Source organism: Egretta garzetta, unplaced genomic scaffold (assembly GCF_000687185.1).
Source record: "Egretta garzetta isolate BGI_Z169 unplaced genomic scaffold, ASM68718v1 scaffold131, whole genome shotgun sequence".
Classification (NCBI taxonomy): Eukaryota; Metazoa; Chordata; class Aves; order Pelecaniformes; family Ardeidae; genus Egretta; species Egretta garzetta.
The window spans coordinates 207,420-224,310 of NW_009258478.1; the positions used below are offsets into that span (position 1 = coordinate 207,420).

Genomic DNA, 16,891 nt, shown 5'->3' on the forward strand with positions numbered 1-16,891 from the left:
TCTTCCTCGGCGTTCCGGCGCAGAGATGTACACAGCTTCTTAACTTCGTCCACAGTAGGATCAAGACTCTGCTTGTACCTGGCCTGGCAACAGAAAATGTAAGATAATCATTTTAAGCATAAAAACAAGTCTATTTAAGATGCAGGCACCTAGTTAAGAGAGAAGCATGTTTATAAACTGGTTATATTGGAAAAAGAAAACATAAAACATTTACTGGAGAGCTGGATAAACAGAATATGTCTGCTGTGGGTGTGTGGGATGGCACCTTCAGTAACAGCACAGGTTTGGCTGAGGTTATCACATCTCAGCTCCGATCCGTCTCACCCGGGGATCACTGACATTCAACGGGCCTCAGGAAGGTCAGATACGTTTTCAACATTAGCCAGCCTCAGAAATAACCCGGTACAATTCTCTAATCTTCAAATTGATACCCTGTACAACTGAACCAAATTCCCTCTTAAAGACAGAAAATTGTAGAGATCAGATATTCCGTAAACCTCAAATCTTATACTGGAATGTTCCTCCCTCCCATCTGGAAAAGGGACACAGCTCTTGCTTCAAGCCTTAAAATGGACGAAAACACCAGAGTGCAAGGCAGAGCCGAGGGTCAGAGCTACCCTTCCTGGAGGCGGAACAGCAGCAGCCTCATCCTCTTCCTAAGCCCTGACTAGTTAGCTCCCCTTTTATTAATGAGAGGTGTAGAAGAAGCCTGGCCAACACCTCTGCAAATACGTTAAACCTCGGTGGAGCTTTGCCTTTTCTAGCTGGACCCACAGCAGACACGGTGAAAAATTTTATGGCAAAAACTTTGCCTTCCAAAAGAAACATGGCCAACTTCCTGCAGCGATACGACGAGCACTGTGGGCAGCCCCGTTATCAGTAATGAGTTTACTTTGAACTTGCAGCTCCCTCCATCACCACTACTGGTTCCAGCAGGCCATGAGAGGGGGTGGAGGCCCCATCCCTGGGAACATCCCAGGCCAGGTTGGACGTTGGACGGGGCTGTGAGCAACCTGATGTGGTTCAAGGTGTCCCTGCTCCTGCAGGGGGGCTGGGCTGGGTGACCTCTGGGGGTCCCTTCCCACCCAAACCATTCTGCGATTCTATGAACACAACTCAGGCTCAACAGTCCTTGTCTGCTCTTCCCGGGGCAGAAGCGTACCGGAGGCTGCCGACTAAGCACACAGCTGTTTTGGAAGTAGACTGCTTACCTGCAGATACGGCAAGAGACTACCAAAACCTACAGGATTACGGAAAAATTAATAAATGTGCAATCAGCAAGAACATGACCATTTTATTCATCATTCAGTGATAGATAAAACCAGGAAAAAAAAACTTAAAGCAATCTAGCACAACACCAACATACTTTTCAATGAACTTATTCACTGTCAGCTCTTACCATCAGGCACCAGGTTGCACCAGACCGTACTGCGCCCCCCTCCCTAAGAAGGGCCATGAATAGAGCAATACTGCGTAACCGCACCTCCAACAGCTTACGCGTTAAGACAACAACATTTTCAAAATAAAAGTGCATAAAGGTCCTAGGAATTTGATATTCACACAGCTGGGTAAGAAGAGGGAAAACTGATGGAGAGCCCATGGCAACCGAGCCCTTGGCAACCGAAAAAATGTATATTCACTATCATCAGCACTTTGGCTGCGGACACTGCGTTAGCGTTCCTGGCTGTACAGCTCTACCAGCACGTAAATCAGAGCACGTTTCTATGCCTGAGAAAAAAAAAAAACCTGTTAAAAACCCCCAATACTTCAAATACATTTTCACTCAGCGAAGTTCAGGACGCCTATGGAGTAGCTAGTTTGTCATACTCAGGAGTGCATTTTTTTGAAGCAAGGCCAAATAATAACACAAAGTCTTTCAACTGTCCTTTGAAAGATAAAAGCCTACTTCTTCCTTGCTTCTCCAGACCTGCAGAGAGAGACTCAGGATCCAGAACCACAATGGCTTAAAAAAATTAAAGCCAATGTATTGAAATAAAGAACCAAGTTTAAGAGCAGGACAACGCATAGGTACCGCTGCAAAAGTCTGCTGCTGAAAGCCTGTTTATAAACCAAACCAAGGTCTCAGAAGTTGGGGACTTTTAGGTTTTCTTCTATGACAGGCAAAGATAAGGAAGCCTTAAAATATCACAGGAAAAGAGGATGAAGCACTTTAATGTAAAAATGTTTTGTTTATCTATGAAGCCTGAAAAACAGATACCATGCTGCTCAATTAATCCGCAGCGTCTCAAGCCAACAGGCGGGGTGGATACAACGAATGGCGCCATTTGTACAACTACAGCCACGGAGAAAAGCAAGCAAAAGGAGAAAAAAATATTAAGAAAGACCCAGCGATGTGACACGCTCATCCGTTTGGGGAACTTCCGCACTAAGTAAAGATAAGAGGCTCTATTAATCTTAACACGCCCCCCCCCCCCCTTCTCTCTCCTTTCAGAGTTGTTATGAAGGCGCTGATTTGCAAAAGCGTGCACCTTAAATCACGCTCTGCCTGCTGGCATCTTTACAGGACTCTATAACCAGAGTGCTTGGTAATTTTTCAGCTCCTTTTTTTTTTTTTCCAAAGGCGAACACGCTCATTCGAACACTCCTCACGTCCTTTTAGCATAAATATTAAATACAGCTCGCAATTAATGGAGGTGAGCTCACGCTCTAAAACTAAAGCCTCTAGATCTAAAGATCCAAAGTGTAAACATATCATCTGTGCGCTGAGAAACACAGGGCTGCGAAGGACGGAGCGGAGAGGAGGGAGCCTGTAAGTCCAAGACAGTTCCTGCCGGCCGGGGACTTTCCGGCGTGCGTTTATTACACCCCGCTCACACACGTATGGTAACAAACGGGAACCTGAGTCACAAACCAGACCAGGCAGTGTCTCAGTGTCTTTTTTTGTTGTCTTTTTTTTTTTTTTCTCCCCAAAATGTATCTTCAAGATTTTCTTCCTTGGTATAGAAAAATGCCAGGAGAATAAGTACAGTAATTATAAGAAACGTTCCAGGCTTGTTCATCCGATTGGGGTGTGGGGTGCTAGTTTTGGGGGGAGAGGAGGAGCTTACTGCTCCGCCTGATGCTCTGTGGGACAGGGTGCTATTTCTGATAACTGTTGAAAACAAATAAGGTCTCCTTCCAGATCAGAACCACGGAAACTGAAGGTCCTTGAGAACAACATACAGAAACAGCAGAAACCCCTTGCTCACCCATGGGCTGCCGCCCCTGCCCAGCACCAGAAAGCCCATTACCGATGAGCAGCTCCGCAGCGTCCCACCCACGTAACACGGCTGGCACCCAGATGAGCTGGGGTCCAGGGGGATTCGCTGGTTCAACAATTTACCTTTCCTTCCGCAGTATGAAGAAGCATTTCTTAAACATAGCTTTAGTTCTCATACGAAAATTCTGCATTTTAGCATCGCTGCCCTTCGGATGAAGAGTTTCCTTCTGTCACCCTCCTGTATTTCCTTCCGTCTGCATTCATTTGTCTTCCCCGGTGATGTTGTGCTGCCCTCCTTCCCCTCCACCTCCAAAGAGATGCTCTAAGCAGCCGCTAGTGCAAAAAGTGACAGAGGCCCTAACCTAAACCCTCGCAAGGTCTGTTGGGCTTAATCTCAGCAACCTCTGTTGAAATCACAGACAACAAGGCTTTATGTTCTGTTTTCCCCTCGTCTTTATGAGCTGTTGACAGTTCCAGATTGTTCCTGCAGCTGAAGACCACGCTGGCCTTCCCTGCCTGCTGTTACGTGTTGACGGCAGATATCTGCTGGTGTTTGGCAAGGAGCCTTTGCTTCCTGACGCAATTATCAGCCAAGACTTCGGCTCCTCTGCAGACGATGCCCAGCCGTCTCTGTTGCTCCCAGCTGATGTTGCAATCGTAGCATTAGAGCTGTCAGAAAGCCTGACCGGAGTGCTGTGATGGACAAGCGTGGAATTGCTGACGGTGATGTCAGCTGGCTCTCTGGTGTGAATTTGATTTTCTGATCACCTCCGTGTCTCCCTGGAGAGCTCCTGTCAAAAGCAATAGCTTTGTGGCAGCCCGATCCAGACTGTCCTCATTATCCCACTCACGCAGGCAAAATTAAAAGTTTTGCTTGGTTACGTCATATCGCCACACTTTATGAAACGCTCGCTATTTTATCCAACCTTTTTCCCCGAATACTTGTTTAAAAATACAGCTATTATGCTAATTTTTAAGAGATCTCAATTTTCAGTACGCCCCAAACTTCTGCATCAACAAAACGTCGTATTGACAAAGTTGCGGGGAATAGGAGGAGTTTCAATAGGAAGGAGTTCTGGCACCCAAAACAGGAAAAGAAAACAGTTTGGGGCTAAATACCAAGTGCGTTAGCTGGATGGTTTTGCTGGGGACATCAACATTAACCACGCTCAACGCTGAAATTTAAAGGGAGACTGTTCTGCTCGAAAGCAGTTCTGCTGATCACTTACTGACGCACGCTCCCTCTGAATTACTTTCCAAATTATTTCCAAATTTCCTATTAGGATAAAATCAAAGCAATCACTTTTACAAGAGAAAACAAGGCTTCTCAAAAGATGTGATCTATCAAACCCGTGTCATTGCCTTACTCAGGGGGAGAGCAGCATTCTGGCTAGATCTGGGCTGAAAGCTGTCCTCAGGATCCACCTAACGATCCACCCGAAGGGATCCCACACCCAGGGGAAAGCTGTCAGCGGGCAAATAAAGCCGAGCTACAACCGCACAGCCAGCTCCTAACCCCACCTCGCTACCCGGGCTGCGCTGACAGCGCCAGGGCTCAAACACGGGACACAAACAGCAGCAGCAATAGAGCACGAGCATCGTCCCATTTGTTTCGGGAGGGATTTAGGTCTTTCAAAGGATAAATAAAACACCCACGTGTTTACTGATTAGCCGGTGATAGCAGCAACCTCTCCAAGATGAGTCTGTCTGGAGGGGGAAAACCAATCCACTGTGTTCATCAACTTCTATCCCACTGGGAAATGCTGGTGCGAATTGGCTGCATAAAGTAATTCCCACAGTTCTGGGGATTTTGTGCTTAAATTAATGGCTCTGCTTTGGAAACTTCACCTAATTACAGAGCTTTTTCTTTTACTCTGAATGGGGTCAAACCATAAATCAAACAACGCGGAAAAGTCAAAGTTACAGGCTCCCTTCCCCCGGTATCGCCGAGCTGTGCTCAAAAGGGCAGGGGCTGCAGAAGCTCCGCGATTTCAGGACAAAGTGCTTTTGCTGTCGTTTGAGAAACCAGAACCCGACTCATCACCCGCCTTCCCGACGCTGCTGCGCTCAACCCTGCCAGATGCTGAGCTCAGGAAACTCACCTCGGGATTAGGCCCTATAAAAAGGAAGAAATGGGGAGTGCTAAAGGTGACAATTTGAGAATAAGTGATTTAAGTTGCTGACATTGCTTAACCATTAATGGGCCATGGGGAGAAAAAGGGTTCTGGAAGCCAGGCCAGGTTTCCATCCCCGCTGGCACGCAGCCCGGCACGGTGACAGATGCATGCTGCACTACTATGGCATTTTCACCAGGGAGATGATTTTTTTTTTTTTTTCCCCCCTCAAAAAAATACAAGGATAAACCCATTTTCTCGTCAAAGCTATAAAACTCAAGCCTTGATCTTTCATTTTCCTGCAGCCTAAGACCTCAGTCTTGGTTCCAGAAAGGCTCCACACCACTGAGGACCACAGCTTGCATGTGATTCAATGCCAAAATAGCAACACCCAGCACAGCAGATATGAACGACATGAAAAATGGGTCTGTCGGCTTCATAACCCTTGCGATTTACAAGTTATAATATTGCCGCCTTGTCATTTGGCAAAACAAAAGCCTCCAGTCCCTCACCTTTTATCCCTAAGGTACCTTCCTAAACCCAGCGGGCATAACTGCCATAAAAATCAATTCATACTTCATTTTCCACAACTCACATTGGCACGTGAGCCCCGAACTGCTGTCCCTAGTGACTTCACTCTGCTGAGGTTTGACGCCTGTGGCGAGCGCGGGCTGGAGAACGCAGCTACCCCAACGGTGTCCCCAGCGCTGCAGAGATGTTAAGGTCTGAGATGCTGCTGGCACGTACAGGCAGGCAAAGAGGGCAAAACTGCGCCCATCTGAGCGGAGAAAAGGCATCATCGGCGGGCGGCCAGCGGCTCGCACTTAAAAGTGAAGAAATTCTCAGACACAACTTGGTTAAGCGGGATTTAAGCCCCTTAGACAGCATTTCGCAGATTAAGCTCTACAGGACTGGAGTGGGGTCACAGGGCACCAGCAAGAGGCAACTCGAGAGAGAAGCGCCTGGGGGGTAAAACCACCCCAGACAGCGTGGGACGGCTTGAAATTCACTGCGCGAGGAAGCTCTCCGTGAAACCACAGCCCTGTTGCTGTGCCTATCTGCCCTCCTCTCGGTCCCGTCTCTCCTCAAAGGGATCAAAATCACCCCTGCCGTCGGACACACGGCCAGGTAAGAGATTCCCCAAAACAGGACTGGGTCAGGTAGGACAGTTCAGCTTGTCTTGAGAGACTCTGGCACTGCTGCTCCACTCATCATCTGAAGATGTGCTCCCAATTTATCAACAGAAGAAATTACTCCAACATTCAATATTTTATACTGAAACTGCCTTTTACACCTCCTTACAGAAGCTGCCACACGCGTGATCCTACCCAGAATCTATAATGAAGTATAAAAGCTTTATTTTGCTGAGGATTTTTTTTTTTAAACAGCTATTGGGTGGCAAAGAATCCCACGAAGCAAGAGAACCAGAGTTTCAGAGTTACTGCTACGGGTAAATTAAACAAAATAGAATCAATACAGACGCAGTGTTTGAGTTTTTAAAGTTCACTCGAGTCAGCTGATACGCGGGGTACGTGCCATACATGAGCTGAAAGGTTCCCTGCTCTGCACCCTGCCACCTCGTTGCTGAGTCCCGTACAACCTCAGGGCGCAAGGCTGGCCTGGAGCTCATGAAGCAAACCAGTCCCAGCCCAGTTCTCCTGATGCAGAACCACTGCATCGCATCCTTCCTGACACCCGGTCATCCAGCCTGGGTTAGAGCCGATGCCCAAAAGCCTTGCAAGGCAGCGAGCGCTGCATTTCCCTTACAGCCATAAACATTTTTTCCTAACGTAGCCTAATTCTTCCTTGTAATGATTTAGAACCTCTCCTGCTTTAGCCTTCAAAGCAACCCTACCGTTCAAGGTGAACCTCTGCGTAAATGGGGCACCAGCAGATGCCGTGCAGCGGCTGCACTGTGACTTGGATCAGATTTGAATCCCAGTTTCCAAATGCAGAAAATACATTAAACCTGAGACTTTGCCACGCACGCAGCCAGCCTACTTAACATGATTTAATCAAAAGGAATCAAAGCAATCTAATTATTCCAAAAGGGTGTTTTTTGGAACGATGCCCAAATTTGAAAACCAGAAATATAAGAAGCCTTACAAAGAACTAAGTTACTAAAACCCAAGAATAAGGAAAGCAGCAGTTTGAGGGGCCAACGATGCGCAGGTTTCACACCATCTCTCTGCTGCGTGCGGAGCGGAGCCTCCAGCCCAGCACACAAAGCCCTTGCTCCTGCTCAGGGGATCAAGGTCATGGCTCAGAATCGTCGGTGCTGCTCCACGAGCCCGTGGTCTGCGAGGATGGAGGGAGCAGAACACCAGGGAAAAAAGGGGGAAGGAGACCTAATAGCAGGTTCTGAAATGACAGGAAAATTGTTGCAGAACTTCTGTGCTCAGTTTTATCAAACTGGCTGTAAAGGGTTAAGATTTTGGGATCCAACGCTTACTCAAAGGCCTGGCAATGGTCTTGTGTAGAAGCTGGCCCTGGGAGGAAGCAAAGCCATGCCGCTTCCTCCTCTCTGTTCCAATGAAGGGGCACACAGCTCCAGAAACAGAACACTGCCACACAGGCAAAAGGATTTGCTGGGTTCAGGGTAGGGCAGCTCCTGACCGCCACCTCTTCAGTAGGCACAAGAACCTCAGCAAGGCCCCCGGACTGCAGCCGTGCACCCCCCCCGCGGTTCACCCCGGTGGCCGCGTGCCGGAGGGCCGTGCCGCGGTACACGGCGCTGCGAGAGCACACCACCCCCCGCTCGCACGGTAAGAGAACTCAGACCGGTCTCTTACACACGAAGAATAAAAAAGCCCTGCAGCCGGAGATGTTTCTCAGATGTCTGAAGACCTATTAACGATGGACACTAAAAATCCTGGATTTAGTTTTCCTTAAAGTGAAAAAGATAAAATTGAATTAATTCAGATTCCACCTTTTATGGGGCAACTGCCAGTTTGATGCAACACGTTCCTCCGAACGTCTGGAACAAACTCTGGCTTAGGCGTATAAAATAGGCACGTATATGTCAAACAGTTTCACAGCCACAGAGCTGGACGACTGCGTTGTGTCACACAGCAAAGCAACACGAGTGACATTTTACTTTTTTTTAAATTCTTTACCACGCTGGAAGCACACAAAACACTGAAAAGGACCAGTGCCAGAAGGATGGTACTGCTCTTCCCAAGCAAAACGTAACTGGAAGACTGGCGTTACGGTTCCTCTATTTGGCTTAGCACGTTTAAACAGGAATTTCGAACATAACCATGCAGCAAATTGAAAGGCCCAAAACCAAGAATGGGTGCGCGTGCAGGAAACAGAATTATGGTGAAAACTCTGGAGATCACTGGAGAAATGCAAACCTGTGGGACACCTACAGGCCTGTGCTTCTGGCTGGATCTTCACCCTCGCACAGGAGCTCTGCCAAGCAGCATCTCCGTTACAAGTGTAGAATAAAATAGCTACGGTAGGAAAAAACTGAAATAAATCCTATTTAATTGAGTGGCCGGTATATTCAAGTCTGATTCCTTTACGGGAACTAATCTAAGGGATAAACCTCGCCTCGGAGACTGAGCTTCCACAAAGACCGCTGAGGGTCCATGGCTCACGCCACTTCTTCCACAAATTCTTCCAAAACACACGAACAGTTCACCTTCCGAAGAAGTTTCGCTGCTGGTTACGCTTTACGCCCATTGATTTGATTTCAATTACCTTCATTACTATGGGCTTTTCACCATGCTGTTATCCCCGCACTTTTCTCCTTTTTCCACCTATGCTGGCCTGCTTCCAGGTCTGAAGCTGGTATAGTGAAAAACTACACACTTCATTCATAACAAAAATACTTTGTTCTTTTGTTCATGCAAATTGTCATTAATATCTCAGTCCTGTGATTTACTGTGATTTGATTTTAATACTTCATAAACCACAGCTTTTTTCTTGCATCAAAGGAAGATTTAAGATCCTGAATTCACACTGGGTATTTGGAATCACGTCAAGTAGAGTTAGAACTGTATAAAAGCACTTTTATTTTTGCACAATTTCACAATAAGTGAACAATCTGCACAGAACAGAATTCATTCACGAGCAGTAGAATCAAGTCACCTTCTCCCCAACTTCACGGCTCATTTTTGGATTTTCTATCACCTAGTTGGCTGCAATCTCTTTCTGACGGCTCGGCTGTGACTGGTGCTTTCTCTTCCCTCCCAGACGTAACCATTAATGTCCAGTAAGAGCCCAGCTCAGGCTGCAGCCTGTTCCTCAGCCCACCAGGAGAGTAACAGCACGCAGCCTGTCCCCCACCTCCAGCCCGCTGTTCTCACAGAGTGCACAGGACAAACGGAAATGCTGGATTCTCAATCCTTTGAAGAATGGCACGTGAGGTGTTCAGGTTGCCGGGATATACGGGGGGTGCAAGATGCAACTACATATTGCGTGGTTTTAAAAGCCTGGCTTCCTCAGGGAATCACTCAAAAATACATTCAGTCTTTGGGATTCACGTAGCAACGTGCTCTGCACGGCCCAGTTCCAAGCGTTTGTTTAATATAACCCTTTGCACATCAATATAGGTATGTCTTGTAATAGATCTGGATCCTTCTCTCTACAGGATATCTGACACTTTATCCACAAGCAATGCACTCCAACTTGCGCGGCTGTTTTCCACATCTACCCCAAACCAAGAGAACAGCAGCAAAATCCTCCTAGGACAGCAATCCCTCGCAGGCAGGACACGACCTTGTGGTCACTCCCAGTTTGCAGTAGAGCCTGGAAAGGATGGTGGCACGACAAGCCTGTCCCAAAGTGCCTGGCAAACTCTGTCTAGCACAGAGCTTGGCAGGAAGCCTGTAGGCTCACAGAGGCTTTTCTGGATTTCACAACATTTGCACTGGTGCAACTTTGCTGTTCGTTTCCTTGTGCTTGCAAACACGAGCGCCAGATCAGGATTTTACTGCCCCAGGCCACCAGAGTGCAGAACGCGGGTAGCAGAGAGGTAATCAGCTGCAAGAGCATGATATGTGATAACTTCAGAGATCAATTCAGCAATGGCAGAAGTTATTTCAATTTATACCTACTATCAATCAATCATAAATTCAATTGCCTGTGAGCCCGAGCTGGTATGACCACAATAACTCTTGGGTTAGAGACATGCATGCAAATACAAATTATTCTGAGCCATAGCCAGGGATTCCAGGCTTTTTTTTTTTTTTTTTTTTTTTTAAACACCTTTTAGGTGTTTTAATTTTGGGTTGTGGGCACATTAAATTACCCTGATGTAAATTCATGGGGATTAATCAAAGATAATAAAAAACCGCGTATTTAAGTACAAGGGAGTATGCTGGAAATCCCAAACTGATGTTACAAGCAACAGCTTAACCTGGTCAATTCAGGCCATGAAAAATCATTCCTGACAAATTAGTTATTGCTAACTTGAAAAATATTAATTACAGTGAAGACATACTATAATGTACAGATACTTAAGTTTAAATGCTAAACTAAGCCACAAGGAAGACTCCTGCAAGTCTCAGGCAAGTCCTCTGTAGATATTTGGTTGCATTTTAAAAATCCCTCCCAACCTCCTACATGCTAATATATTCACAAGCAGCCCAAGACTTAAACAGCTTAATTTGTGAGATGTCCAGGACAAAACGCATTACCGGAGCTAAGCTGGGAGGGTGGAACGCTCGCTCGCCTGACGGTAGTCAGCAGTGTAGTGACTTTACCTTTCCTCTGCAGAGTCTTTGACCTTGCTTTTAAGTCCAATGTGAAATGAATTCTAAAGTACCTGAGCCTCACTGCGAGGCTTCAGTATTCAAGAATACTTCTAAAAAATACCGTTGAGCGGGCTGTTCATGAGAACTGATGTTGACAGGGAAGACAAAAATCAAGACTACTAACCTGGAATATCTGCTGCGATGGCTTCGGGAGGCAGGGGCACATCTCAGCAATCCCAGGCTGCTGCACACCCCAAGTCTGCTCCCAGATTTCCAGAAATTACGCCCACCAGCCTACCCTCTATGGCAAGGATCCTTCCCTACCCATTCAAATGAAATAAACATTCTGAGATGGCTGTGTTAATAATTGTTTATTTTTAAACAAAGGGAGTTGCAAAAGAACTTAAATCTACTTATATACCCGATCTCTATCCTCAGACTCATGACAGTTTGATGGCTTTGATGGGCCACATCACAAAATGCTCTAACGGGATTTTAAGTACACACCAGGACACATCTTTAAAACCTACTTAGTCAAATAACATAACTCCTAAGCAACGGTGTCATTTTAGTACTACTCCTTCTTTATGACCTCTATCTTAAGAGCTCTTTAAAGTTTCAGGCTCTGCATCTTCTTGTTTCTTGAATACCAACTTAGATGTTACTCGGAGCCCAGTTTAGGCTGCAGGACCAGAGTCTGGTGCGTAAGGGAATCCTCAGACTGGTTGCCTCCACACTCTGTAGTGCATCGTCCTCAACGGGAGGTGCTGCTATCCTGTGCTCATGCTAGGACAGGAAGTTAGTCTTCTCAATACTAAATAATTACTTAGTCATTTCAAGTTTTCCTCTGATTGCAAAGTAATTGTTTAATGAAGTGATACTCGGATTAACAAACAGCTTAACGAGTCAGGAGAAGGAAAAACAATCACGCAGAGGTTTATGCTTTGTTAAGATACGTATGAAAGGAGTTAAAACCAAAGTTATTTCAGGCTTTTCTCATTCTGCCTTAGAGATGAGCAGGATTATAAATAAGAATGTAAATACTTTGCTTTGTTAATGCTCTAAGTTTTGCACAAAACTCTGATGTCTGTTCAGAAAGAAGCTTCAGCTGCCTAATCCACTATCATTTGCACGCCGAGCCTGCACCGACCGAATCCTCATCCCGTGGATGCCCAGCAGTATTTACTAGGCAAAGAGCACCGCGTCGATGCCAGTGGATCTGCAGGAGGCTCCTCCCTGTCTCTAATCGCCAGTGATTCACCACCCTCCATGGAACACAAAGACAAGGTATTTTTAAATAGGTCACACAGAGGCTGGGTGGTAATTACAGAAAAACGTTAATCAGATTTGAGCAGGCAGAGCTGCTTATCTCTTTCAAGAAGCCTGTCTACTATCAGGCCTTTCTTCACATCTCAGGACAAACTGACATTAAGAGTACAACGGCCATATGAAAATACCCTACAACACAGAAACCTTGCTTGTCCACCAACTCTGGCCTCACTTTGGCGACAAAATACAAAACAAAACGGAGAGGATGTATAAAATGTGAATGGATCTTACCGCCGGAAGACTACGGAAAGCAAAGCAAGAAAAAGCATGGTCACTGAAGGACTGCATTCAAACAGAGGGCGTCAAAATTACTAGGAGGTCAGATGCTGGGTGCTAAAGCAAAGGAAAAGCATTCCAGAGGCGGGCTCGGGAAGTTCCACCTTGGCAAGGGGGCCCATTGCTTCTGCAAATGCCGCAGCATGGAAGGGAGGGGAAGGCGGTAGGCAAAGTAAGAGCCTGGTTCTTGATGGCCTCACGTCCTTAGCAGCTTCCTTGCCAAGCAGGCCTTACTGAACGTGCATCTGGGAGATTTTACCAGGTCGTTCTTTGCATTTTCAAGGGGAGCTGTTTAGAATGTGCAGAAATAGCAGTGGGGTGTCCTGGAGCCCCCGTCCTGCTGCGATGCAGGTCTGCTTCCCCGAGGCAGGCATCATCGTCCAGCATCTGCTCACACAGTCCAGTGATTTTGAAGACTGCCTCTTTTCAGAGAGCGGTGCTACCCTCAACAGCCACATTACAGCCTCACTTTTCTAATAAAACGGGAAGAAATTCTGTCTGCTTACAACTTAAGTGTCTTTCTCATTGTGGTTCAAACTTATCTTTCTAGACTCTGGCAATAGCTTCCCCTTTGCCCCCTCTCCTTCATTCAAGGTCACTCCTGCCTGCAGTGTTCGAGGCTTTCAGCAAGATGGCAAGACCCAGAGGATTTCCCCACTAAACTGATTTTGCAAGTTTGTTGACTTCGCTCCAGAATGCCAGATCACTGCTGATCTGCAATGCATGAACAGCTCGGTTCACAGAGCAGCTCAATGCCACTTCCTTGTCCTTACAGCTCCCGAACAGGCAGCTTCTCAGCAGTTCATGCCTGTAACTATTTTTTCCTTTGTGTGCCTCATTTTTCCAGGAGAATCTCAGAGAAATCAGTATTAAGTTAAAGATTTACCAGATATTTTTTTCTCACTATCAAAAGAATTACAAGGTGCATTCTACCTAGACTGAGCCCCAGAAATGCAGTAGGGAGCTTTCCACCGGTAGAGCTTACTCCCAAACCCTTTTGCTATCATTGCTGTAGGAGCTATTTCATGTACAGGTGGTACAGCTACTCCCAGGCAAAGGCAGTCACAGCAGCGGTGCCTACAGACACACCGCTACAATTCAGGCTACAAAACTCCAGGGAACCTCTGCAGTGGTTTAAGATGCTAAAATCTCCTCAGTCGTTCATCGTGACTTCCTCCTGATGCTCAGTGCCCCGAATGCAGGAGAAAATAGGTGGCCCAGTTCAGATTTTTCGGCACAAAAGAGAGTAGCTTCAATGCAATTCATCTTTGTTGATGGTTTAAACGGAGACCCTAGTCTTGTGTCCTCCCCTGCCAAGCTATGCTTGGATGAGGGAATGGTTGGGTTGCAGACCACTCTCGGAGAACTACCGAAAGGAAAACTAAAAGTCAGATACTGCTTAATTTGGCCTAATTTTCTCTGTATTCACAAGACATAAAAAAGGGGCTTTCATCATTTGCCGTACTTACAATTTGTGCTTTTCCGGCTAAACTACCAGTTCTCCTAGAGGGATATTTTGCGAAACCAGCGCACGGCTAACAAACTCCGAGTAGCACCACGACAGTTTTGCAGATGGAAAGAGAAGGTGGATAACTGGTCTTGACACTTGGTGACCCCTCTTCTATGACAAACTTTTTTTTTTTTTTTTCTGGAAAAAAAAGTGCTGGTTATGCTGAAGGCAGTTGATCTTTCACAAGACAAAGGATTGATACAGCAAAATTTTGCAGAGCCTGAAATAGCTGCCAAATTCAAGAGGCTGTTGGGAACAAAAAACAACATAGTCCTCTTAGGAAAACCTGGTTTTGTTAAACAAGGTCATGATGTCTTTTTTTTTTTTTTTTTATCCCCTTCATTTTTTGTTACGTGTTCCTACATCTGCAGAGTAGGGTGACCCAGCACAAGTTTCTCCATTTTACGTTTTCCCCTTTGGAATTGTGCAGTATTGCTTTTGCAGGAGCAATTAATATTTGCTGTTGTTTTAAAAGAAAAACCCTACAGAAATAAAGGAAAAGTATGACTCACAGAGAGACCAATAATTAGGTCATGTGTTCAATTAGTTTTCATGCTTAACTAGTTACTCTTTAGGAAATGCTCAACCTTTGATGTGCAGCAGGCAATTTACCAATTAATTAGGCAGAAGGAAGCAACACAAGTAATGAAACCTCAGAAACCGTATCAAAGCCCAGAGACATCTAATGAGGGAAACAACAGCACCAACAACAGAAAACATGCACTAAAAGGTAGAGGTTTTAAATTATCTGTTTCAAGTATCTCGGCTGTACTTCCTTTGAAATTAAGAGAAAACTGTTGGGAAGCAGACCAGAAGAGAGAACGAAGCAGCCCTGTTTGATCGGAAAAGCATCACTGTTTCCTTGAAGGCTTGCCACAAAAAGTATAATCTATCCGTGCTGTAGGAGACGTCGCCTCAGAGACCGTCATCACTGGGGGATGCAAGCTGCAAGAGGCAGCACACACAATATGATGCTGGATTAGAAAAAAAAAAAAAAAAAAAAGGAAACCCCTTTATTTGAAAACCTGCATAGCTAAGCACAACGGGACACACGTACTGCTGAGAGGCTCGACCTGCCATCAAGGACTTGGGGGAAAAGAGACCAGAGAGCCACAGTTTAACTAACTGCCATTTCTGTCAATGCCCCACAGAAGAGGGACGGGCATGTCTGCTTGGGGTTGGCACCAAGTGCCTCAGTTCCCCTGGGGCCACTTCAGTAAGAGATTCCTGCAGTCACTCCTTGGCTGTGCCACCTTTTGGAACCGAGTGAAAAAATGGGTGCAACCACATAAATGAAATGGGCTGGGAAGATCTGAAACATGCTGAGATCTGCCAGACTAATGAGTTCGGATATGTTACTGCCTGCCTCTTAGTAAGTGACACTACTGTAAGAAATGGAGCATCACGAAGAGAACTGCGTAAGGAACAGAAGCAGAACTGCTGCGTGACAGCGTCCACACCGCCACTAACACACCGGCCTCAGCGCCCAGGGATGCTACAGGTGCAGGTGTTCCCAAATATCCGTATTTGCTTTCAAGCCACCCTTCCCGAAGGCTCTGGAAAGTTTATTTAACCTTGCCTTCTAGATCTCCCTTGTCCTCCCCCTGTCTGAGATTTTCACCCCTCTTCATAGCTCATAGTTCTCCTTCACCCCGGGAATGCCCGTTGAGCTGGAGCTATAATGAAACACAACGAACTCGGTTAGGCCATCAGAACAGTGAAGATGGGCACCTTAGCAAAAATGGGGGACGTGGGGAGAAGAAAGAGGGAGACAACAGCGTAGCACTTGAATTAGGAAAATCAATATTGTAATTGACTTTGTTTTATTTAGGCACATGGGCATAAGGGGAAAAATTCCTTTGGGATGCAATGTTTAAAGCTCTTTGGCTTTGCTGGTGTTGGTTATCGCAAGGCCTAGAGCTACTGGCCTGAAAGGATGGGAGGGCGAGCGGGGGAAACAGAAGTCACACAGATGATGAATTACAGACCTTGCTGTGGTTAAATCTTACAGGGAGGCACAAACCTCTCACACTCCATCAAGTTACTTACCAGAGGATGTAAAAAACCCCAAATTCCATAGAAGAACTGACCTTCAATTTGAAGTAAAGGTCTCTATGCAAAAGCAAGACTGTACTAAAACAGTTTCGTAGGATCTCGGAACAGCTCAGAGAGCTTCGCACCTCTGCACCTTCGCTGGCTCATCTCAAATCTCTCAAAGACCAGGGCCCAAGGCCCGCTCCCTTCACGGCGAGAGGGCTTGCTTACAGACAGACACTTCAACACCGTGCCACTGCAGCTGCCGTCAGCAGACAGCAAATATTCAGCTGCTACGAGGGTCTCCGGAGCTCTTTCCCCCTCCCCTGAAACCTCTGTACATATCACAGTAAGAAGTCAGACCAAAGTCTACCTTAAATATAGCAGAGAAGGCAACTTTCCTTTTCTTCTAACCCATCCACGGTCCTCAGCTCCCATGTACCATAACTAAAGTTTTACCTTCTCTAACAGTCCCGCTTAAACAGATACCAGTTCTGCTCCAGCCCTCGGCTTCGCCTGGCAGCAAGGCTGTCAAGGTTCTTTGACGGATCTCAGGAACGCGCCCATTACTTATTGCTTCAGCTCGGAGAGCGCGCTGGTTGTAATTGCTCTCTAGATGTCCTCTCCTCCAGCTCTACCATCGCTCCTCTTCTTTGCACCTCCCAAATCTTACTCCTTTCAGTAATCTCACATGCAAACCAAATTT

General features: G+C 46.2%; 1 protein-coding gene across 1 annotated transcript in view; it reads right to left on the reverse strand.

The window, feature by feature from the left end:
- RPTOR (regulatory associated protein of MTOR complex 1) overlaps positions 1–16,891 on the reverse strand; it is a 163,041-nt gene that overhangs the window by 120,810 nt on the left and 25,340 nt on the right. Inside the window, exon 4 of the mRNA XM_035899198.1 lies at positions 1–83. Within this exon, the coding sequence (XP_035755091.1) occupies positions 1–83 (83 nt within the window). The remainder of the gene's footprint in view (positions 84–16,891) is intronic.